This window comes from Aspergillus foveolatus (assembly GCF_047715535.1).
Source record: "Aspergillus foveolatus strain CBS 279.81 unplaced genomic scaffold BDW70scaffold_27, whole genome shotgun sequence".
NCBI lineage: Eukaryota > Fungi > Ascomycota > Eurotiomycetes > Eurotiales > Aspergillaceae > Aspergillus > Aspergillus foveolatus.
The window spans coordinates 211,632-235,098 of NW_027396091.1; the positions used below are offsets into that span (position 1 = coordinate 211,632).

A 23,467-nucleotide genomic window follows, 5' to 3' on the forward strand; every position below is an offset into this window, starting at 1 on the left:
CAGGGCTCTTACCATGTTTGGCTGTTCAGCCACTTCCCACGCCACTGCATTCTCGCTTAGGTACGGTAGGCACGGTAGGGCTGGTAGGGTCTACGGAAGGACTCTCTAGGGTCTACCTGGGTTCTACCTGTTAAGAGGCTATCCGGGAAAAGGAATACATGCTGGCGAAGGGCCCCGGTTGTCCGAGCTGGCCGAGATTTGCCCTACTTTCCCTATATAGCGACTGGATGACAGCTGGGGATCGGAGAATGCCGAATGCTACACCTCTTGCTATCTATTATCGTGCCATCAGGGCGTTTCCGGCTGTTGCCACTGAGACATCCGTTTGTCCTCGCGATACGGTGCCATATCTCGCAAATATCGGTCCCGATACGCAGTTCGCCTATTTTCTCCAGATCTATCCCTTATATGGTAGGCGTTCAGATTGAGATTACGCTAACGCAGGGTCTTTAGCCTCAATGCCGAGGCTACTGTGAGGACTGCAGGACTGCGGTCTAGACTATGGCGGCCAGTAGGGTGTAGAATCGCCGCAATACAGTCGTTATCTCGAGATACGCATACGCTCTCGCGGTTAGCCTCCCCACCCAGAACGGGCAGTCCCTCATCAATTTGACCCCATCTTACTAGCCACTCATTTAAGTTTTCCTGGGATAAGAAAGAGGAGGGGGGAGCTTATCCGTTCTCGGCTCTCTGCGGACTAGCAACCACAGAATGGCCCAGGTCGAGGCCGAGACCTAGACTGAGGATTGGAATATGTGCTGCCACGCCATAGATCGATCACAGTTGTTTAAAGTCAGGGTTATTGTAGTCAAGAGTCGTACAATACACAAATGAAATGTTTCGCTGGTATGGTCCTCTTGCCCTATGTTGCACCCTCTGGCCTACACCAAGCAACCCATGCCTGTAAATTTATCAGCATATTATATGAGTCTTACTGCATTAGGGTCTACTAGTGCGTCTATATTGTATTGGTGCGGTCATAAATTACTAGCGTCGTAAGCGGGGTTTGCTGGGATGCCAACCAGAGCCAAAGGGTGTACTTTTGCGGAGGCCATCGTCTTCCTTCCGCTTGTACTAGGCAACGAGCATTTCTTACCAGTAGCACGGACAGATAGGAGTATACATCTGTGCCCGGCAATCCAGTCTTGGAAACACAAATAAGTAATAGCAATTCCTCCAACAACCAAGACTACCACTCCCGGCACCTAACAAGGTACGGAGCATGGAGGCAGATAAATTCACAAATATAAACAAGAAGTGCTTTACCGACAGGCGTACAGTTGACAGGCTAAATAGGTTTGCACAAATACTCCAGAGGGTAAAATAAGCTAGCTAAATAGGACTGAATGTGAGACTGAACGTGGCCAAGTGAGTGCCGCTATGCAATGCCCAGCGGTGGTACCATTCCCTGCTCCTCTGTCGTTGTGCTGCCGAGCCGGTACGAGACTCGGAAGCGAATCTTGACCGAATTGCCTTTGCCCATATCGATGCCATCAAGGAGCATTTCCTGCTGCACGCCGTTTTGCTGGAGCGGCGCAATGTCGCGGCCGGATTGGGGGCGGAGATGTAGTGTGTATGCCTGTTTCAGTTAATTAGCGAATGATAAGGTGAGGCATAGAGGGCAGGTACCTTTTCAACAGCGACCTGGAAGTGAAGGTCGCTCAAGGGTTGACTTGTCGTGTTGGAAAAGTACGCGACGATGTGAATTTGGCGTTGTTGCTGGGGATGTCGACGAGCGACGAAATCGATCTTCAATAACGAATTCAGGACCTGCACGCGCTGGGTGCTCGGCAGTGAGTTCTCCGGTAAAGAGGAGGTGAAGTTCCACTCGTCATCGTCCGTTGTCTTGGGCTTCTGCTCGGCTCCAGCTCCAGCGAGGTCAAGTAGGGAAGACGATGCGGGCGGTCGAGGGCTTGCGGAACTGGAAGGGAGCGGACTGTTGTTTCGAGGGCTAGCGGATACTAAAGACGCAAATGGGTCCACTGCAGGGGGTGGGGTTGCAGTAACTGGAGGTTGATGAAATGCAGGAGCGGGTGTCGACGAGAACGACGCGGGTTGGCTTGAATTTAACGAACCGAGGATATCATAATTTGCTTGGAATGCGCTAGGATTCTGGGGTATTTGAGGAGCCGGAGAGCTCGCTTCACGAATGTTAGTAAATAGCTTGTGCAAAGGGCAGATAAACATACTTTGGCCTAACGAGATTCCACCAGACGGAACAGGTTCGTCGATTGACAGTCCAAGCAAGTCATTCTCGATAGAGCTGGACCCCTGCGCCGGCTGTCCTGCGCCGTTGGAACTAGGCTCTGGGTCGAAATCGATCAGAGACAGCTCGTTGTTGGCATTCTTAGACACCCCTGTAGTAGTGCCCAACGTGCCCTTGGGAATCCTCGTCGCTGCGTCGAAATCACCACTCTTCACGAGCTTGTACCGTTGGATTGTGCGGTGTATGCTGTCATTGATCTCCAACAGTTTGCGCACAGCTTCTGGGTCATCCGACTCCTCTTCACACATCTTCTGGATCTTGGGATGCGCACTCTGAAGGGCATTCGCAAGTTCCTGCGGCTTTGTTAGAAGAATTCTTCATTACAATGGATTCTTCACCCTACCTCAAACACATCGCCCTCCGCAATCCGATCACCCGGCGCCTGGCTCTGCAGCATTTCTTCCAGAATCTTGGCCTTCTCCTGCACTTTGGCCACCTCCTCTGCCGCCTTAGCCCGGTAGTCGGTCTTATGCCGAGTGTCGTATCCCGCCATAACCTTCATCAACCGGTTTGCTTCTTGTAGATCTGCCGGCGTTCCTCTCCGAATTAGCTCCTGTAGTTTCGCCGACTGCGCTTCCCGCTCCTCCTCCTCCATTTCTTCCGCCGAACGCAAGTTCTGCAACCCAAGTCAATACAGCTCTGACACGCATTCGTAGGCCAACATACATCGCTAGGGTTCAAAACAGCCGCATCCTCGCGCCGAATTTCCGGAAATACATAGCCTTTGTACAGTAGTAACCGGTGCATATCACGGATATGCCCCAAATCATCTTTATACCGCGATGTCTGACAGATCGTCTGCCTCCATTCTTCAATTGACTCGAGAATGCGATGCTGGACCCTCGTGGGCCGCAGAGGCGGCCGCTCGGGGAAGCGACGGACCAACTCATTTAGGAATTCCTTCGTGCTGATCTGAAGATGGAACGGGTATCCGCAGTTTTTGACACAGATGTCCAGAAGCTACCGGAATCGACCTCGTCAGCGATGCGCCATTCTGCGATAGTCGCGGAGCTCTGTCTTACCGCCAATGCTAGTAACGAGACATTCTGGTTCCGGGAGTTGATCAGGCGGACAATCTCAAATGCTGCTTCTCGAGGACTATTGCATCCAAGCAGTCAGAAAGAAGGTCGTGTTGGGGTTTCGGCTGGGCGTTGCGACTTGGCTCTCGAGTCGGGAGTACTCACGCATTGCCTTTCTTGGAATTGACCAGGTCTGCAACTTCGAGGTTTAGGGCCAGATTGGGTTCGTAGTGTGATAAGTCGCAGGCGTTTCCTGCAAATACGGAAGCGAGTTAATTGAGGAGTACAAATGCTTGCCATGGCATTGTAACGTACGAATCGCTCTCTGAAGAGGGGTGAAGCCCAGGTCAGCATAGGCACCACCAAAGCGGTCCCTAGCTGCCATCCGTGCTGAAGCGGCCTCCAGGGTGACGACGGGGGCCAGAGTACAGGGTTAAGAAGGTACAAATAGCAGTATCGGGTTCTTAAGAGCTGAGGCGATGAGTGTATTGCTATCGGGGAGGGAAGTGGTGGACGTGGTGGAGTTGAGGACCGATGGGTCGCCGGCCGGGCAGTCTGGCGGCGTTTAGCTCTAACTCCACGTGTTTGCCGCAATTTCTTTGGCGAAGTCACAACTTCATCCAAGCTTTCTCCAAATCTTTCATACTCGCCTACAACCTGCTTATACCTTCTGTTATATCTCATACTATAATGGTCCGTCACAAGAAAGACAACTTTTCCCGCGGGGGCAAGAAATTTTCCAACCCGCGCCCACGACCAGTACCCCGCGACGGCAAAGAGACAGGCTCCTCAAGACCACCATTCAAAGCCGCGTGCTGGGACCTTGGTCATTGCGATCCGAAACGATGCTCAGGGAAGAGGCTGATGCACTTTGGGTTGATGCGAGAGCTGGCTATAGGGCAGAAGTTTCAGGGGGTTGTTGTATCGTACGTTTCGCATATGGCAAAATTACGTTCAGCGACTTATAGAATAACATACAGGCCTAATGCGAAGAGAGTCGTCTCCCCCGCTGATAGAGACTTGCTAGAACAATACGGTGCCGCCGTGGTGGAGTGTTCCTGGGTGAGGGTGAAGGAGGTTCCCTGGTCGCGGATTGGAGGGAAATGCGAACGGCTCTGTATGTCCCTTGCAAATATCTGAATGTATGAACTGTATGCGCTAACTTGGCTAGTACCCTACCTTATCGCAGCAAACACAGTCAACTACGGAAAGCCATGGCGATTAAACTGCGTCGAAGCCCTAGCCGCTTGCTTCTACATCTGCGGACACGAAGATTGGGCTCAAGAGGTCCTAAAGCATTTCCGATACGGCGAGGCCTTCCTCGAAATCAACTCGCAACTTTTGAAACGATATGCTGCGTGCGAGACAGAAGAGGACGTCAAGCGGACCGAGGAGGAGTGGCTGGCGAAGATCGAACGAGAATACGAAGAGAGTAGGGCAAACGGAGGCGCAGACGACATGTGGACTGTTGGAAACACGAATCGAAGATCACAGCCAGACGAAGACGAAGACGAAGACGATGGCGACGAGACGGATGGAGAAAAGGACGAGGAAGGGGAGGAGGAAGAGGAAGAAGAGAAGGATCCCTACACTATATCCGACGACTCCGACGATGAGGACCAGATGGCCGCCATTCGTGCGAAGATTCTTAATTCAAAATCATTCCAGAACCCATCCGTCCCTGATAAAGTGCAACCACAAAGAATTGAGCGACCAGATACTGGACCACTAGAGGACTCGGATGCGGTGTCCGGCACAGACGGAAGTGACGACGAGGCTTTTGATAATATCATAAATGCCACGCCAGTTACTGATCGAACGGGCATTATAGCCGCCTCAAGACACAAGTCGAAAGACACGTTTAGTGCCTCGTTTTCAAGAACCGTGGTGAACGCGCCTAAGAGGGGGTAGTTTTTCCAGGCAGAAAAGTTTATGCTACCATATGAACATATAGTATGAACGCTTTTGCATGCGTAAAAAATATGACAAACTTATTGCATGGCAACTGAGTATATTCTTAATGCTGGCCCTCGTAAACCCCAATAATGTAACCGCGCCGTAACAATGAGACAGACATGCAAAATGGGATATTCATGGCAAAGACAGAAAGAGTCAACGACATTGTTGTGTAAAGACGCCAGGAGCTAATTCTTCCACAAGTCCATTACATTACATAAAGTAGGTTCACATCTAAAAAATCCGTCAGAAAAGCCCTTGTACGAAAAACATCTCATTGAGGGATAAGGGGCGTACCCAAGGGGTGGCTGGAGCTCAGCTGCGGTTTCTGCGAATACCTGGTCGACAATTCATCTCGGATGCTATTCAGCAGCTGCACATAGCTTTGCTGCGGGTTTTTGCGCATGGCGGTGATGAAAGCCCAGGACATCGCACCTGTGGCCTGACCGGCGATCTGGGCATCTTGGCTGGTTTGGTCATCTTTGCTTCCTGACCACATGATAACATCTGCCGGGCTGGTCTTGGTCTGCTTGGTTCGCTGGTAGGCTTCGTCGCCCTTGGCAGCCTTCTTCAGGAACCCGACGGCTGTCGACATCATACCTCCCATATCACCGCGCGCGTACGATGATATGACGCCCAGTAACCCTTGACCAGCTTCCTTTGCAAGGTTGGGTTCCTTCAGAATACCCTGTGTGGAGTAGATGTATGGCAAATCCAGAGCAGAACCTGAATGACACGAGTCGAAGATTGCCGTCAGTCGCACACCAGGCCGGAGAGGTTTCACCATGATCCGATGCATCTCATCGTCGACTATGTGACCCGCCACCCGGAAATCAACAGGGTAGATAACTTCGTCATATCCGTCGTCTTCGTCACCGTCCAAATCGGGGGTTTGACCACCATGTCCGGAATAGTGGAAGAAAAGAGAATCATTGGGTTGCGCATCTTTCACCAGCCAGTGCATGGCGCGCAGAATGTTCGCTTTCGTCGGTTGGCTCATGGGGTTTTGTTGGTCGTCAGTCAAGATCACCATGTCCTCCCGGGCGTAGCCAAAATTCTGGTTAAGGTATGTCGACATGTTCTTCACATCGTTGATGCATCCACGCAATTGACCTTTTTGACCGAAATAGTTAATACCGATCAAGAGAGCCTTTCTTTTCCCTGTGCAACGGGAGTACTGGAAGCTATATCCTTGAGGTGCGCCATGGCCGAAAGCCTGCGGGTTGGTCGGCGGAGCCATAGGGCCCCCATGCGCAGGCGGGTATTGATTTGGTGGGTATGAGGGTTCTGGGAGGAATCAGCATGGATATCAAGCGACTATCGACAGAAGAGTCACGCACGCCGTCCGTGGTACATCTGGCCGCCATTTGGAGGAGCAGGTGAAGACGGATAGCCCGATGGGGGGTGCTATAATGCGAAGTCAACATCGAACGGCACGGTGGATTCATCTCAGCCTGCCAACATACACTGTAACCATTCTGTGGAGGGTACGGTTGAGGTGAGGGGTGGCCGTATTGCGGGTAAGGGTTCTGCTGCTGACGGTAGTCCTGCCCGGGATAGCCGCTGCCGTAAGACGGCTGTTGATGGTGGTGGTGCATTTGTCTAAGGAAGCGGGGACGGATCCTCGATCAGTATCGTTCTAGAATACGCGACCGAAACGAAGAGCGCACTGGAAACAGAGACTGGAAGACAAAAAATGTGCGAGTGGGCACAAGAGTAAGCAAGATTGAAAAGAGCTGGCTAGGCTTACTGATATGGGGGCGGGGAACTGTGGTAGTTTTGAGGAGGATACGGTTGCTGCTGCGGGGGGTAACCGGGCGCGCCGGAATAAGGAGGGTAGTAGGACATTTTCTGTCTCGAGTCAGACGGGCAGGCCGGCGAGTTGACGCCAAAAGTAGACAAATGAGGAGCGGCAGGGCTGAGGCTGGACTGTCGAACAATGCGGATGGGGATGGTGGTCACAGTCGTACGTCGAGAAAGCGCAGGAGAAAAGATGCAGCCTAAGATTCAGGTGGGGAAAGCATCCGCCGTGGATTGGATTGGATCCTGCCGACGCCAGGCGGTTACACTGACAGGGCAGGCCTTTGCAGTGGACTCCATAATCAACAAACCGGCCTCGCCGACGCCTCGTTGACGACTCAGCCAGCCGAGATTCGCTAGCGCCATCTTACAAGTCTCTGGTCTGCACCAATGAGCAGCTTAATTGGCGTCGTCGAACATTAAGTCATCGGAAATAGGTCATGCTGGTGTTCTTCAGTTCATTTTGGCTCTTGGCGGCTGGCATCTGGCTTCAATCCTGGCTCCAATTCTTGCTAAAAATCTGGTATCAATTGTAAGGTAGTTCTTATTTTTACGTACTCCTTCGAGTACGTGGACCGTCCCGAACACAAGTCCCGAGATCCAGGCGCTTGGATGGTCTCAAAACAAGAATCCACTTCCATAAGAGCTTGAGATCCATCTTCTACTCAGAGTAGACTCTCTACGTAGGAGGAAGAAAATTGGGCCGTCTTGCCAACTGGTTGTCAACCGATTGCCAACTGATCTTGGATCGCGAGATATCTGAGTCAGGCCCTTGACTTAAGCCACGCCACGCTGTCTCTGTTATCGGTTCATCAGCGTCCAAGCCAGAAAAAAAAAGAATTTATTCAGCTACTGTTTACTAGCATACGGAGTGCATTCTAGGGTTGCAGAAATGGCTCAGTCAAGTTGCCAAGATATAATACCGAGTATTAAACCGTGAGATTGGTGATATGCAGCGATATGCTAATTCTAACAGTGACCGGAGGTTTCCATCTCTTTTTCAAATTTTTATCCAGTTACTCCGCCATGAGACACTGTCGTTCAATCTACCGTCTGGGCATACCACGGCCACGGCCTCCACCCAGAGCCCGTTGTGCAGCACCTGGGGGCAGGCCGCGCGAAGGTGCCTGAGGCGCAGCAGATTCTTGGTTCTCTGTGGTAGATATCAGCGATTTGTTTCCCAGAAGAGTTAGTACATGCTAGGGAGGACTCACTGATAGTCTCGTCAACGCTCAGAATCAGACAAGCGGCCTCGACGGCCGCTTGAATGGCGTTAACCTTGACCAGGCTAGGTTCCCAGACAAAGGCGGCCATGTTGTCCCGGACGCCTTCATGGTCAAAGTCCACACCAGCCCACGTGTTGCCCTTGTGATGTTCCACCCGGAGGCGGTTCAGGATATCCGTAGCGTCAAAGCCTGCATTGTCGCACAGCTGTCGGGGAATAACCTCCAGAGCCTTGGCAAACGCCTTCACAACGGCCTGCTGCTTGTAGGGCACGTTTCGGTCGGCATACCGATGGAGGTAGCCGGACAGCTCCAGTTCTGTGGCACCACCACCAGCAACGATGGTTGTGTTGCGCAGCGCACGCTTAACAATCATGATAGCATCGTGCAGACTTCGTTCGACTTCAGCAATGAACTGCTCTGCTCCACCGCGCAGCACAAGGGTGCACGTCTTCGCCTTGGGGCACTCGGAAAACAGGTTGTACCGCTCCCCACCAATCTGGCGCTCCTCAAACGAGCCGCAGGTTCCCAGGTGACGGTCCTGGATATCGCTGCATGTGGATTGGACGGCAGCACCAGTCGCCTGGCACACACGGTCCATATCGTCTGACGCAACACGACCAGCACAGAAGACGTCGCGGTCCGCGAAGTATCTAGGATGAACGTTAGAATTAATTACCCAGTGAGCCGTCAGCGCAGACGTACTGTGTAGCCAAGTCACCAATAGGCAGTTTGCTGAGAACGACCTTGGCCCCTGATTTGTAGATAGCCTCAAGCTTGTTGTAGATGATCTGCCACTCCGCATCGACGATGGCCTGGTACTCGGACACTTGCTCGACTCGAACCTCGGCGTTATCCTTTTCACTCTTCAGTTCCAACTCCACATTCAAGCACACGATCTTCGGGTTCCTGAAGGACTTGGGCTGTTGCTCGAATCCGGCGTAGGAGAATGTCTTTTTGAATGCCACTCCATTGACGAAGAGAGAGTCCTGCAGACCACCGCCAGTGACCTTCTTAACCCCAATCAACTTCTCGTTCAGATCGTCCTGGTCGAGCGAGAGAACTGCATCCACAACCACTAGTAGAGGTTAGTTATTACCGTCCCTATCGCATTCAGGTCGACAGCAAGGATACTCACTTTTCGTGAAAAAGTCCGAGTTCCGCTTGATCAGTTTGCTGTTCATGGCGGTTGCGGCCAGCCGCCGCAGGGTCTCGACCTTCTTCTCCTCGCTTCCGGCAGCGTCAATCATGTCCACGGCAATTTCCTTTACTTTATTGACGGCCATCGCACTCGCGGTTCGTAGGCCCTTGACAATAGTTTGCGCGCTCACACCCTGTTCAACCAACTCCCGAACCTCCTTAAGAATCTCACCCGCGAGGACGACGACTGATGTTGTTCCGTCTCCAACTTCGGCATCTTGAGAGCGAGCAATATCGGTAAGAATTCTGGCGGCCGGGTGCACGATATCCAGCAGCTATACAGCAGAAAGTCCATCAGCAAACTTTTCCCTGTGTCTTATACCCACCAATAGCAAGCGAACCTTCATGACTGTAGCGCCATCGTTTGTGATTGTCTGCTTGCCGTTGCTATCAACAAGTAACAAGTCACCTCCATATGGTCCGAGAGTGCTCTTCACTGTGGACTGAACAGCCACGCAGGCATTGATATTAGAGAGGATCTGGCCCTTTCCTTGCGAAGCATCGGTGCCTAGATAATAGTGAAAAAAATAACATGGGTTAGCAGAAGTCAACAACCTCAACACACATTGGCGAAGAGGGGTTCGAAATGCGGGCGGAACCCACCCTCTCTGAGGACAACGATGGTGGGAGTTTGGCCAGCGAAGGCCATGATGGTATATTTGCTGCGGAGAAGAACAGAAAATAAGAAAGAAACAGTTGTGCAAGACCAGAATAATAGGGGCCAGCAGGAGACGGGTGATAGAGCGGTCCGTCCGAATGCTCTCGACCAAAATTTCCCCGAGCTTCTCATTTCATCGCACCTCCAGCACTGAGGCGGTGACCAATCACGCCGCGCCCCGCAACCCTACTCTGAGCTGTAAAAAGTTGTAATCTAGGACAGTTACTTCGGACTTACAACATACTCGCCAGAATAATTAGAGAGCTACTTTCATCTACAAAGTACAAAGTAGTCAGGTTCTGAGATTGGATGACAAAGTGGGTTGATTGCGTCTTGCCGTTGTCTTATGCTGCTTCCGTATCACTCAATTTTCAAGATACATATCCATGTTCCAGATGCCAAACGGAGACATCTTAGAGCTATGTTATACATAATAAACTATTGATGGCGTCTGGACTATAACAAAACAGGATATATCTATAGAAAAGCACCCACGTGCTCGAACAAAAGTTCAAACGCCCGTTTCCCAAACACCTCGCTCGCTATGTCATCGCATGCAAATATGAAGACAAGAAAAACAGTCCCGTATATATACAAGTATTCGTTCGACTAGTATGAAAGATAGATCCGTGGCTGAGCAAACAGTCCGTTTCGAGATTCGATTAACTTTGGCGGAGGATGGCCCTGAAGTGCTTCAGCAGTTACTCGCCATCGGCGCCAGCAATTAGTCGACTGATGATAAGTATCTCCGCAGAAACTGCAGCGCGCAGTCATCGGCTTCGCTTGAAGATGGTTTGGATTATGCTTGGGGGGCTGGCTGTAGCTGCGGCGTGCTCTCGCTGTTTGCTCTCGGTCTCGACGCATCTGTTGGATGACATATTCATTGATCTCTTCCTGACTGGGCCGCTTGAAATGACCACGCCGTAATACCCGCTGATTATGCATTTCCTGAACGACGAAGGAATTGATATCCTCCTGCGTGAGCGACCGAGGCGTCTGTGATACCTCTGACTGGGCGAAAGAGACCTTGCGTGCAGAGCCGCTCTCTCGCTTATCCCGGCGTTGCTGTAGAAGCATCTGCTCTTGCTTGACTGCTAGGTCTGCGAGTTCTCGAAATGACATGCAATCGGTCAGGTTGGAAGCATTGATTCGGCTGTCCCGCAGCATAGCCAAAGCCCATTCTCTCCATTCAGGACGTGATTTCAGCTTGGTCAGGAAATGCAGGTTGATTTGTGAGTCGGGAATCTTGATGTCCTCGTCGATCACGTACAGCCCCTCGCGGACAGCATCTATGAGAGCAACAAAGTCGGAAACGAAATGCGGTTGCGTTGAGTCAATGTCAAGAAACTCGTCGATTTGGTGTAGTAAACGGACATTCCGGTGCCAGGAATCCATGCTGCTGTGTTGAATAAAGGAAGGACGTAAAAAACATAAGACGTAAGCTGTTGGGTAGGCGTTTATTATGTGTTTTCTCTGCATCAGAGGCACAGGCTCCTTCAATGGTTAGCCGAGCGCTTCCAAATCATATGCGTAGCATGACGTCAGTTAGACTTGTATTGTTGTAAATACCTGTATTTTCCCGCCTCGCTGAGCTTTTTAGCGCGTATTGCATTACCACCAAAGCATCTGTAGAGCCCTTCAATTCCATTTCTTCAAGACTTTCTCAGGGGATCTGGATCATCTGACCGGGTTCCCCATCATGGGGCCTGTGATCTCCTGATATATTTGGGAGATCATACTCAAAACATTCGATCGATGTTGCTACTCGCAATTTGCGAAATATACACTAAGTTCGTTCGGGGCGCTAACTAGATGGCAGTGCATTTCCCCAAAACATCCTGACTTCCACTCGTTATAGGTCAGGTTGGACGCTAATGACTCGCTCAGGAGTGACAGGGCCCATCGATGTTTGCCCCGGCCCTGTTGCAGTGCCATCATCGCGCTCATCCATGACTTATTATTATTTTCGCTTGACGAGCCTACCGCTGTCTTAGGACAGATACCATAAAGCTATGCTGCACAGTTTTAGACCTGTATCCCAGACAGTTACATATCGAAGCGGATAATGGAGACTGTGCCGCCGTCCTATGAAACTGCAACGACCAGAGACGCTTGGTCCATAATCGCCCAATACATACCCTCGAGCGATCTCTGCGCTGTTACTCTAGTATGTCGAAGATGGCATGCAGTGTTCATGCCGTTTCTCTGGGGAAACCCAGCATCTCACTTTGGAACGCAAAACGATGAAGTCTACGGTAACTGCTACTCAGCCGCTCTGTAGTTTACTGACATTCTGATCTCTACGACAGTCGCTTTGACGAGGTTCAGAAGGACCCTCAGGTATGCCCGTCCTGAAGTACGGAGGCTAACGCACACCCTCCACATGCCTCCAGCGCTCTCGGAGATTTATGGCGGCCCACGACCTGAATGGCTGCGTGAAATCTTCGAGTACCTGCCATGTCTGCAGTCTCTGATAGTGTCTGAATTGCCGTTCTTCGACCATAGTGCCATGATGGCTTTGCGGGGTGCTGTGCCGAGTGGAGTATCAACGCGAACATACAATACACGCCTGCTCATAGCGGAGTGCGAACCGAATACGACGTCGTTGGGCATAGCGGAGACATTGTTACGCTTTCCAGAGCTGATATATCTCGATTTATCGTATACGACATCCGCGAAAGATCAGACCGTCCTATCTGCATTATCCCAACTCGAGCGGCTGCAAGTGCTCAAGCTACGGGGCATCGGATTAAAGGACATTGATGCAGCGTTCTTGGCCAATGCAATCGGCCATAGGGTTCGGTTCCTTGATCTGCGGGAGAATAAGCTCACCGACACGGCTCTTCAGCCGCTACTTCATGCTTGTTTTGGGCCGCTAGGCCATGATCCTCTGCGTCCTCAACCAACCTTTCTCCGATCGCCCGGGTTGGACGAGGAATTCCGAAAGGCGTTGACAAGTCCTTTGACAGGTCGCTCTTGGGTTGAAGATCTACCGAATGTGGGAATCACGCACCTTTATCTCGCGGACAACCAGTTTAGTGTCAACGGGATAGCGAGCATCTTAGCGACATCCCAACTACATGTTTTAGATGTAGGAACTCTTGATACGGAGAAGCACAGCATCAAAATCCAGTCCAATGGGAGACGCGAAGCATACGCGGGTTCTGAGAAGCTGATACCCATTCTGGGCACGGCTGCAAAGGAGAACTTAACTTACCTGAGAGCGCATCATACTATTTGCACCTCTACCGCTCTGCAGGAAAGGTCGATCTCAGGGGTTGATTTCCTTCCAGAGCTTTCGGGGAAGCATGCAACGGCGTGTACAAGTGAGCTGGATACTCACGACACCCAGATACATGAGCTCCCCGCAGACAACATTCCTGTGTTTGAACTTGCAGGAAGTACCCCAAGACCACAGTCGTCTGACAGTGTGCGCAGTAGTAAAGACGGCCAAAGTGGCATCGGATATGAACATGAGCGTCCAATGGCCCCAAGGAGAGGCTCTGCTTTCGCGCCCGAGGTGTTGCCTAGCCCTAACGAAGCCAATAGGACCACTTTGGCCGGCTTTTCGGACACACACGCTACAATATCAAGTGCACCCATTTCGTTGTGTAGTTCTCCTACTCTCATGGAGGGTCCGCGTGCACGAAAAATCCAAGAACTGCTTGCAAAGCGACCTAATTATCAGCCTCGCCGACAAGGAAACGGAATCTATGTTGATTTTCTCCATCCTTCCCATGTCCCTCACCTTGAGGTTTTGGTGCTCACAGATGTTCCGTCCCACGTTCCTGCCACCTCACCCATCCTGGAGTCGTTGATTCGCTTTGTGACTGCTTGCTCCAACGAAGCGCTACTCGCAACTCTACAAGCAGGATCGGATTACTCCCTACCACCCGGTCAAGACCGGGCGAAGGCCGAGCAGGAACGAGCAAAGTCACTCTTTGGCTTGCGCCAGCTAGTCCTAGAAATCACACCAGTAACCAACTCCCTCCAACCCATTAAATCGACCGCTTGGAAATCCGTCAGCGCCCAAATTGGACACCAAAAGTCCGTGACGGGTGACTGGGATCTCGAACGCCTTTGGTCCGCAGCATCGGATGACTTTAGCTTCTTCAACGAAACCGAATGTGGGATTCCAGCTGATGGTACAACAAGCACAGCGGAAACTCATAGTGCTTCGTCTACATCTGTACCGTCAGTACCAATCGTGAATCTCGTATCTGAATTGGCTGCTTTTCGGCGGAGAAAGAAACTGGAATATGAGCAGGTTGTACGGTCCAGTTTTCAGAGAAGAAGCGCGGATGACACCCTATTGCCTCAGCGTCAGTCTCAGTACCCAGTAGGCTCGGCTGCTGGGGTGTCCCCGTCTTCAAGAGTCCGAGCGTTGAGTCCCGTTCCTGGACCTTATTTGTCCATCGCCCATCATGTTGAAGGGTACTGGAAAGGGGAGGTCAAGATTGTCCGAAATGCGACCCCTAAGGGGCGAAGCGGGTGGGTGGACCTGTATGGGAACTATTTTGAGAAGGGATACTTGTATCCCTGAGTTATAACGACATCAGATGCGATAACGGCATGACGCCTGGGCATGAATGCTTTATACCCGTAGAATGCATATTATTTGGACCACTGTTGTTTAAACACGTTCCGGTACTAGACTTCTCCTGAGTCGAAATTCTCCCGTACTTTATCCTACACCATCCCGCTATAATGGGAAAAGATGAGGCTCATAATCTTATATTTATTTTTGGTATCGTCTTAAGAAGTCTGGTGCTTCAAGACCGGTAATGCCTTTTTTCAACCCCGAGGTGAAACCCGTTCATTCCATTTGCACCGAGTAAGAAGAGTCTGTTCACAAAAAAAGGGAAAAGTAACATTCATGCCGTTTTAACTAATTCCATTTTTCCATGACACCCTTACATAGCCTTGGCGGCCTGGGGAGGGTTCAGCTTCTTGCCGTCCTTGTTGTACCTGATGCGGGGGGGAGGGGCACGGTTGCGACGACCTTCCCGGGAGCGGACACTGTTAAAAATCGTTAGAAGAACCAGAGTCATGCCGGAGTCGATTTCAAGGTATTAGGGTAGAAGGCGTACCGAACGATCTTGCCGTGGATAGCGCAGGAGACGCAGTACTGCAGCTTGAGGTACATCTTGGGGACGGCGTAGTCGGCGAAGACAGAGGCGTCGGAGATATCACCTAGAAAGCGGAAAGCTCAAGTCAGTGTCTGTCGCGCTCTGAATATTCAGTTTTCCGACCCGTGCGTGCGTTGTCGATATTCCGTGCCATTCTCGAGGTTTCCAATCACGTAGTCCAGCTCTTTCGGTACAACAGCGCGCGACGGATCGGATTCATTCGGAGGCGGGGTCAACGTACGGATGGCAGCAGACTCGACCATGTTGCGGATGGTGAATCTCTTGATAGCCTTGTCCTTGGGAACGCAGCGAGCGCAGTTGGAGCAGCGCACGGGCTTAACGTGGCCGCGGCCGTTCTTGTTGCGGCCGCTGTAAAACTGTTAGTTTCTGACATTTCATCCATATTATTTCCGAACGCTTTCGAGCTTCTATTCTCTCATTCCCGCTCGTCATGAGATGATATTGAGCATCCTTCAGGGTGAGAGTATAGCGGTCGTCCATTGGCGCCACATTCGAGAGTCGGGAAGTCGATATAGAGTCTAAAATCGTGCTAGACAGGGAAGGGTTGCGGTCTTACTTGTTCGCCCTCTTCTTGACCATTTTGACGAATTTCTCTAGATTTCGGGTTAGAGGTTGTAAAGTCAAAAGGTAGGGGTTGAAGGAAAGGTCGACGCGTACTTGGGTGTCGGGGTTGGTTGTCGTTAGTGCTCCAGTCTCCGGACGCTCACTCTTTCGGGATGGAGATATGTCAGTGTGTGTTGAAAGCCCTATCCCCTTAAGCGAGTTCCGGTCACGGGATGCTGCAGCCTGAGGCCCAAAAAAATAAGTTTCTAAGTACATGCCTCAGGAACTCAAGATCCAAGCGGGCGGATGCACGTGCCGATTGGCGGCTCTCTAAAAGGGATTAGCGGCCGCCCAGTGCCAGCGGATTGTTCGGTCAGCCAATACGGGGATTTCAGTTTACTTGATGTTGGACCAGAGTCAGGCCACACCGTCAATAAACGATTTACAGTGATAGTGTCACCTGGCTTGATCCAGGCTCACTAATGAAGGTATTATATATGGTGTACATATAAGTCGGGGGCCGTGTGAAAAGCTCTTTAAGGAAGAGAGTCCCATTGAAAATCAGAGCTAGTTTAAGCGGCGACAACAAATAGTCGATCTGGGCTAAAGCCTCCACTAGAAATCCCCCCCTGTCTTGCGGTCTGCCCGTATCTTTCTCGTTGGCTCGCATCGTCTTTCTTGTCTTTCATCCCGCCGGTTTTCGTCTTTTTTTAGTTCATCGAGTCAATCAGTCCTCGAAAACATTTACTTCATCTCTCATTCATTTTTCCTGATCCCTGAATTCCGGTCCGCCCTTCCAGGTCCTGGATATGTCTTCAACTCCCACCTTTCGGGGCACTACTAGCCACAGAACTGTCGGACGCGGCAGGTTGCCTGATTTCGAGGGAGGCAGCTCAGCTTCTCACATCCCACGTCCTCGACCCGAGTCTTCGTCAACGATTACTTCTCACAACCCTCACACGCCATCAAGCGACATCGGCAGTTCCACAATGAGTGCGGCAAGCAGTCGGCAGAGGCAGAACCAGTCGAAGCGCGATGAGGTACGAGAAATTCTTCCACAAGCCTTATATAGGCGATAGTACAGTTGCGAACATGTGGTTCTGATTCATTTTGTGCATTAGGCTATTCGACGGAAGCTGGAGGCGGACCTCAACAAGAAGAGAAGCAACCCCGCAAGAGCGAATCGCACTCGCAAAGCTCCCCCGGGCACTGTCCTTGCGCTAAAGCCGAGCTCGGCTCTACAAATAAAGCCCTCTACCACAATCGCCGAGGCTGCGCAGCTAATGGCAGCGAAAAGAGAAGACTGTGTTTTGGTTACGGACGACGATGATCGAATTGCTGGTATCTTTACCGCCAAGGACCTTGCATTCAGGGTGGTAGGAGCTGGCCTTAAGGCTCGAGATATTACGGTCTCTGAGATCATGACGAAGAACCCACTGTGTGCGAGGACGGATACTAGCGCTACAGATGCCCTCGATTTGATGGTTCGGAAAGGATTCCGGCATTTACCTGTCATGGACGAGAACCAGGATATTTCTGGTGTTCTCGATATCACCAAATGCTTCTACGACGCTATGGAGAAACTGGAACGCGCCTACAGCTCCTCCCGCAAGCTTTACGATGCGCTTGAGGGTGTCCAGTCAGAACTTGGCTCTAGCCAACCCCAACAGATTATCCAATATGTTGAGGCGCTCCGCTCAAAGATGTCTGGTCCTACTCTCGAATCCGTACTAGACGGTATGCCGCCCACCACAGTTTCCGTCCGGACTACTGTGAAAGAGGCTGCCGCATTGATGAAGGAACACCACACGACTGCTCTGCTCGTGCAAGATCAAGGATCCATCACAGGTATTTTCACCAGCAAGGATATCGTCCTCCGTGTCATCGCCCCGGGCCTTGATCCTGCAACCTGCAGTGTCGTTAGGGTCATGACTCCCCATCCCGATTTTGCTCCGAGCGATATGAGTATTCAAGCTGCGCTCCGTAAGATGCATGGTCAGTACCCACCTGCTTGTAGACCTGATTAGAGTTAACTAGACTGCAGACGGGCACTACCTGAATCTGCCTGTGATGAACGAGGGCGGCGAAATTGTGGGCATGGTAGATGTCCTCAAACTTACATACGCCACCCTAGAGCAGGTACGTGGACACTCTGCGCATGTCTCAAAAGGGCTGCCACTGAAACTGCTTTTTAGATCAACTCAATGTCGACCCAAGATGATGAAGGGCCAGCTTGGAACAAATTCTGGCTGTCAATGGACCACGAGTCCGATTCGATGGTTTCTGGAAGCCAGAGCCAACAACCGCATCGGTCAATAATCAATCCCGAGTCGCCCAAAGCTAGCTTCGACGCACGGGATAGCGTGCTTCCGAATGAATCCGCGTCTCACCATGGCGGAGACGAGCACTCTGAGTTCCACCACGGAGAACTCTCCCCGTTCCCCTTCAAATTCAAGGCACCCAGTGGCCGGGTGCACAGAGTAAATATCCTCCCCGCTGCTGGTCTCGCCGAACTCGTGGCTCAGGTTACTGCAAAACTTGGCCCCGAGGTTGAAGCCGTTGGTGGTGCGGCCAGTTGTGCGGATGGCGTACTTAGCAACACAGGCTACGCTTTGAGCTACGTGGACAATGAGGGGGATACCGTTTCTATCACCACTGATCAGGATCTCGTTGACGCCGTGTACATTGCGCGTCACGCTCGTCGTGACAAGGTAGACCTCTTCGTTCACGACCCAGCTCAACCTCCAGTTATTCCAGCCCCTGTGGAACCCGCGCCTGTCAAGCCTGTGGAGGTTAAGACACCTGCTTCAGACGACCAATTATCAGAAGAATCGCCTGTCCCTAAGCCCCGAGCAACTCAGGCGTATCCCGCCCCTCCTCCCGAAGAGCAACTGATTGCAGGCGTTCCCAATGACTTATTGCTCCCAGGAGCAATTGTCACTTTGGCCGCTGTCATTGCCGGAGTGTTTATCCTGAGCCGCGCTACCTCGCGGTAAAAGTCGTGTTGTACATCAACTCGAAGATTAGACTTCTGCATCTATTCCCTGTTTGTCTATCATTTTTTGTACACCCCCAATAGCGTGTTTGTGTTCATTTCGTCCATCTCCGCTGCTCCGCCATTTGGTCGCTTTTGTGTATTCAATACGGTAGCTTTGGTAACTCCCATGACATAGTACAATAGTCTAGGTAGATATGTAATCTTTTCTTTAAGGCGACTCTATTTGAATCCATATGGAAGTTCTCAAGCCTGTACTCCGTAGATTGATTCGTCATATTCCACACATTATCTTCAGGCATGAAAATTTGATGCCTTAGAGCTAGCTAATGTTACCGTTTTTGGACTAGCGTGTTTAGTGAGGGAAGCGTGATCCCTGAGGCTTTCGGCTTTAATCGCGATTTAATACTCGGTCGCTGTATGGTTTTCGTACCTTTGTGGTCGAATATTCTTTTTCTCCCTGACGGCCTGGTCTTGATTCCTTATCATTGGGTCTTGATTGCTCTCTGACTCGATCCTTTCCATTAGGTAGACCACTACACTCCGTACATCCACCTCCCACCGCCTCCCCCACCAAAACAATTTCCTTTCTTGAAAAAAAATATCCTCCTGACCAGACTACCAACTCACTACTATCCGACGATCTGGGTATACATCTCGGCTCGCGTTCTGAGATTTGTCCGGGAGCGCGATCTGACTTTTTGCTTTTCGTCTTGGTTCGGCAGTTGAGGTTGAGCGGGCGAGATGTCTCTGCTGCCCCCCGAAGTCCATGCCGCCCTCTCTCAGTTGCTACGCGCACTGAGCACCCCGGACAACAACATCCGCTCGCAGGCGGAAGAGCAGTTGAATAATGACTGGATTCAAAATCGTCCGGATGTCCTCTTGATGGGCCTTGCGGAGCAACTTGAGGGTGCTGAAGAAACAGGTGTAAGTGCTTCTTACCAGAAGGAGGGGTCGTTCTGAGACGAACGAGAGTATTCGCTGCTTCTGTGTTCAGTCACTTGGGACGAAAAAGACAACTGATCTTGTATAGACACGTTCATTCTCCGCTGTCCTGTTCCGACGAATTGCGACCAAAACCCGGAAAGACCCTGTTACGAACGAGGCCAAGGAGCTTTTCTCAACTTTAGCCCGTGAGCAGAGGCTGGTCATTCGGCAAAAGCTAGTCACTTGTCTCACTACCGAGTCGGCGAACGAAGTCCGAAGAAAGATTGGTGATGCAGTGGCCGAAATCGCGAGGCAATACACCGACAACGGTATGCACAATACTGGGGGAAGAGTTGGAAGTTAGTTGATAATTTGTCTAACGAGTGATTCTTCCTGAATTTTTAGGCGATCAATGGCCGGAGTTGCTAGGTATCCTATTTCAAGCCAGCCAATCCCCTGACGCGGGTCTCCGAGAGGCTTCCTTTCGCATATTTTCGACGACCCCCAGTGTTATTGAGAAGCCTCATGAAGATGCTGTCATTGGTGTTTTCGGAAAGGGTTTCCGGGATGATGTCGTTGCGGTATGTTTTTACTCGCCTCAAGATTGTTGCGGTCCAGGAATAGTTTGGTCTGACGTCGCATGTTGTAGGTGCGCATCGCAGCCATGGAGGCTTTTGCTTCATTCTTCCGCTCCCTCCCTAAGAAGTCTCAACCGAAATTCTTCGGACTCATGCCGGAGATGCTCAACGTTCTGCCTCCTCTGAAGGAGTCGTCCGAGAGTGATGAGCTTTCATCAGCATTTTTGGCGTTAATTGAGCTCGCGGAAATCTGCCCCAAAATGTTCAAGGGCCTGTTTAACAATTTGGTCAAGTTCAGTGTCAGCGTTGTCGCGAATAAGGAACTCAGTGATCAGGTCAGGCAGAACGCGTTAGAGCTGATGGCTACATTTGCGGATTACGCCCCCGCAACTTGCAAAAAGGACCCCGATTTCACAACACAGATGGTGACCCAATGTTTGAGCCTAATGACCGACATCGGTGAGGACGATGATGATGCGTCTGAGTGGAATGCATCGGAAGATGTATGTCTTTCTCTCATTATTTGGCATCTTCAAATGTGCTGACAATCGCAGTTGGATCTGGAAGAAAGCGATTTGAACCATGTTGCTGGTGAGCAATGCATGGATCGCCTTGCCAATAAGCTCGGAGGTCAAGTTGTTCTTCCGGTTACCTTCGAGTGGATTCCAAAGTTGATGTCTTCGGCCGCCTGGCGTGACCGTCATGCCGCGCTCATGGCTATCTCAGCCATTTCTGAAGGCTGTCGGGATTTAATGGTAGGTGAGCTGGACCAAGTCCTCCGCATCGTTGTTCCTGCTCTGCAAGATCCCCACCCACGAGTCCGCTATGCGGGTTGCAATGCTTTGGGTCAGATGAGCACGGATTTTGCGGGCACGATGCAGGAGAAGTACCACCAGGTCGTGCTTAGCAACATCATTCCAGTCCTTAGCAGCGCTGAACCTCGTGTTCAAGCGCACGCTGCCGCGGCGTTGGTTAATTTCTGTGAAGAGGCTGAGCGCAATATCCTCGAACCCTACCTCGCAGATCTCCTGCGGAACTTGTTGCAGCTTCTTCGCAGTCCCAAGCGCTATGTACAGGAGCAGGCTTTGTCGACAATCGCCACAATCGCGGACTCTGCAGAGAACGCCTTCGAGGAGTATTATGACACTCTGATGCCATTACTTTTCAACGTGCTGAAGCAAGAGCAGTCCAAGGAATATCGTCTGCTCCGAGCAAAGGCTATGGAATGCGCTACTCTCATTGCTCTTGCTGTCGGCAAAAATAAAATGGGCCAGGATGCTCTTGACCTGGTGCAGCTGCTTGGAAACATCCAGCAGAGCATTGTCGACGCGGATGACCCTCAATCGCAATACCTCCTCCACTGTTGGGGTCGGATGTGCCGAGTTCTAGGACAAGACTTTGTTCCTTATCTCCCCGGAGTGATGCCGCCACTTTTGGCCGTTGCTGCAGCCAAGGCTGACATCCAGCTGCTCGACGATGAAGACCAGATTGACCAGGTGGAACAGGACGAGGGCTGGGAGCTCGTACCTCTCAAGGGTAAAATCATCGGTATTAAGACCAGCGCCTTGGAAGATAAGAATACCGCTATCGAGCTCATCACGATCTACGCGCAGATCTTGGAGGCCGCTTTCGAGCCCTATGTGCTAGAGACGATGGACAAGATCGCCGTTCCTGGGCTTGCGTTCTTCTTCCATGACCCCGTGCGAGTTTCTTCGGCGAAATTAATCCCGCAGCTCCTCAACTCGTACAAGAAGGCGCATGGAATACAGTCAGCTGGCTTTGCAGGCATGTGGGTTAAGGTTGCAGAGAAGATCATCGAGGTACTGAGTGCTGAGCCTACGGTTGACACGCTTGCCGAGATGTATCAGTGCTTCTATGAGTCCGTCGAGGTTGTCGGCAGGAATTCTTTGGGCCCACAGCACCTGCAGGCGTTCATTCAGTCTGCCAAGTCTACGCTGGAGGACTACCAATCGCGGGTGAAGGCGCGGGCCGACGAAAGGGCGGAAGCAGATGATGGTGAAGAGGAGAACCCAGACTACGAGTACGCCATAGAAGATGACCAGAACCTCCTCAGTGATATGAACAAGGCATTCCACACAATCTTCAAGAACCAAGGTACATCGTTCCTCCCTGCGTGGGAGCAGCTGATGCCCTTTTACGATGCGTTCATCACGAGTCAGGATCCTACGCAGCGGCAATGGGCGCTATGTATCATGGACGATGTGCTCGAGTTCTGCGGACCGGAATCCTGGCGGTACAAAGATCACATCATTCAGCCACTGGTTGCTGGGCTGCGGGATTCCAATGCGGCTAACCGCCAGGCCGCAGCTTATGGCGTCGGAGTTGCAGCGCAGAAGGGCGGGGAACCATGGAGTGAATTTGTTGCCGCTTGCCTTCCGAGTCTCTTCCAGGTGACGCAGTTCGCCCAATCACGGACGGAAGAACATGTGTTTGCTACGGAAAACGCATCTGCAAGCATTGCCAAGATTCTGCACTTCAACTCCAGCAAGGTACAAAACCCAGCAGAAATAGCAGCCAACTGGATTTCCACGCTACCAATCACCTATGACGAAGAGGCCGCGCCATATGCATACTCTTTCCTCGCACAGTTGATTGACCAGTAAGTTTATCTTCAGCAAACCTGAGAAGAGAAAACAACTAACATGACCAGACAAAACCCTGCGGTGATGTCCAACGCAGGCCAGGTTTTCGGGTACATTGTACAAGCGTTGGATGCCGAGACCCTCCAGGGCCAAACCGCCGGTCGAGTGGCCAATTCCGCGAAGGCTTTGGTGCAAGCGACAGGCTTGAACGCGGACCAAATTCTTGCTGGTGTGAGCCCGGAGAACCAGGCGGCCGTCCGCAGCTATTTCTCGTAATATCCGTTTTATGTCATGATTTCCTATTATTTTTCTATACGATACTGCATTTTTCTTTTGAACTCAGATCAGCATGTTAAGTACATGTCTAGACCAATGAAGTGCGAGATACTTCCGTCTTATACCTATCCGGCGGTGTCCATTGAGCTGCTGTTAATGTTCAGCTGCCGTCGAGGCATTAGAAGATAGCATCCCCTTTTACAATAGACTACAACTACCTATGGTATTGCCATGTATATAACCAGTGGCATTGGACATCATTAAGATGCAAGT

General features: G+C 51.3%; 9 protein-coding genes across 9 annotated transcripts; 4 read left to right on the plus strand and 5 right to left on the minus strand.

Moving 5' to 3' along the window:
* Positions 1–1,068: 1,068 nt before the first annotated feature.
* Positions 1,069–3,793, minus strand: BDW70DRAFT_57600 (VHS domain protein). The gene is made up of 8 exons (XM_073744315.1): positions 3,601–3,793; positions 3,451–3,538; positions 3,289–3,364; positions 2,933–3,226; positions 2,610–2,882; positions 2,190–2,559; positions 1,630–2,141; positions 1,069–1,579 (listed from the first exon to the last, which is right to left on the minus strand). Exons 1-8 carry the CDS (start codon positions 3,668–3,670, stop codon positions 1,379–1,381), a joined length of 1,884 nt encoding a protein of 627 aa, XP_073595569.1. The 5' UTR covers positions 3,671–3,793; the 3' UTR covers positions 1,069–1,378.
* Positions 3,794–3,934: 141 nt separating this feature from the next.
* On the plus strand, positions 3,935–5,201 carry BDW70DRAFT_137178 (ribosome biogenesis TSR3 family protein). Its single transcript, XM_073737000.1, has 3 exons — positions 3,935–4,211; positions 4,266–4,402; positions 4,457–5,201. The coding sequence occupies exons 1-3, from the start codon at positions 3,976–3,978 to the stop codon at positions 5,194–5,196; spliced, it is 1,113 nt and encodes a 370-aa protein (XP_073595570.1). The 5' UTR covers positions 3,935–3,975; the 3' UTR covers positions 5,197–5,201.
* A 6-nt stretch (positions 5,202–5,207) lies between these two features.
* BDW70DRAFT_57613 (Metacaspase-1) lies at positions 5,208–7,009 on the minus strand. Its single transcript, XM_073744316.1, has 4 exons — positions 6,708–7,009; positions 6,582–6,648; positions 5,539–6,528; positions 5,208–5,475 (listed from the first exon to the last, which is right to left on the minus strand). The coding sequence occupies exons 1-4, from the start codon at positions 6,837–6,839 to the stop codon at positions 5,450–5,452; spliced, it is 1,215 nt and encodes a 404-aa protein (XP_073595571.1). The 5' UTR covers positions 6,840–7,009; the 3' UTR covers positions 5,208–5,449.
* Positions 7,010–8,034: 1,025 nt separating this feature from the next.
* Positions 8,035–10,113, minus strand: BDW70DRAFT_168457 (chaperonin-containing T-complex subunit CCT7; the record flags this gene model as incomplete). The annotated part of the gene is made up of 6 exons (XM_073742475.1): positions 8,035–8,194; positions 8,256–8,917; positions 8,970–9,342; positions 9,403–9,739; positions 9,806–9,972; positions 10,068–10,113. 6 exons carry the CDS (start codon positions 10,111–10,113, stop codon positions 8,088–8,090), a joined length of 1,692 nt encoding a protein of 563 aa, XP_073595572.1. The 3' UTR covers positions 8,035–8,087.
* Positions 10,114–10,408: 295 nt separating this feature from the next.
* Positions 10,409–11,779, minus strand: BDW70DRAFT_57655 (uncharacterized protein). Its single transcript, XM_073744317.1, has 3 exons — positions 11,692–11,779; positions 11,128–11,616; positions 10,409–11,016 (listed from the first exon to the last, which is right to left on the minus strand). Exons 2-3 carry the CDS (start codon positions 11,599–11,601, stop codon positions 10,732–10,734), a joined length of 759 nt encoding a protein of 252 aa, XP_073595573.1. The 5' UTR covers positions 11,602–11,616; positions 11,692–11,779; the 3' UTR covers positions 10,409–10,731.
* Positions 11,780–11,808: 29 nt separating this feature from the next.
* BDW70DRAFT_137186 (uncharacterized protein) lies at positions 11,809–14,748 on the plus strand. Its single transcript, XM_073737001.1, has 2 exons — positions 11,809–12,377; positions 12,432–14,748. Exons 1-2 carry the CDS (start codon positions 12,188–12,190, stop codon positions 14,663–14,665), a joined length of 2,424 nt encoding a protein of 807 aa, XP_073595574.1. The 5' UTR covers positions 11,809–12,187; the 3' UTR covers positions 14,666–14,748.
* Positions 14,749–14,840: 92 nt separating this feature from the next.
* Positions 14,841–16,186, minus strand: BDW70DRAFT_137187 (40S ribosomal protein eS26). The gene is made up of 5 exons (XM_073737002.1): positions 15,930–16,186; positions 15,829–15,865; positions 15,493–15,620; positions 15,213–15,315; positions 14,841–15,141 (listed from the first exon to the last, which is right to left on the minus strand). Exons 2-5 carry the CDS (start codon positions 15,849–15,851, stop codon positions 15,036–15,038), a joined length of 360 nt encoding a protein of 119 aa, XP_073595575.1. The 5' UTR covers positions 15,852–15,865; positions 15,930–16,186; the 3' UTR covers positions 14,841–15,035.
* A 148-nt stretch (positions 16,187–16,334) lies between these two features.
* Positions 16,335–19,094, plus strand: BDW70DRAFT_137190 (CBS and PB1 domain protein). Its single transcript, XM_073737003.1, has 4 exons — positions 16,335–16,855; positions 16,937–17,810; positions 17,860–17,954; positions 18,011–19,094. Exons 1-4 carry the CDS (start codon positions 16,625–16,627, stop codon positions 18,809–18,811), a joined length of 2,001 nt encoding a protein of 666 aa, XP_073595576.1. The 5' UTR covers positions 16,335–16,624; the 3' UTR covers positions 18,812–19,094.
* Positions 19,095–19,263: 169 nt separating this feature from the next.
* BDW70DRAFT_57685 (nuclear import receptor PSE1) lies at positions 19,264–23,388 on the plus strand. The gene is made up of 6 exons (XM_073744318.1): positions 19,264–19,737; positions 19,844–20,066; positions 20,143–20,318; positions 20,387–20,818; positions 20,870–22,935; positions 22,987–23,388. The coding sequence occupies exons 1-6, from the start codon at positions 19,555–19,557 to the stop codon at positions 23,192–23,194; spliced, it is 3,288 nt and encodes a 1,095-aa protein (XP_073595577.1). The 5' UTR covers positions 19,264–19,554; the 3' UTR covers positions 23,195–23,388.
* The last annotated feature ends 79 nt before the right edge of the window (positions 23,389–23,467 follow it).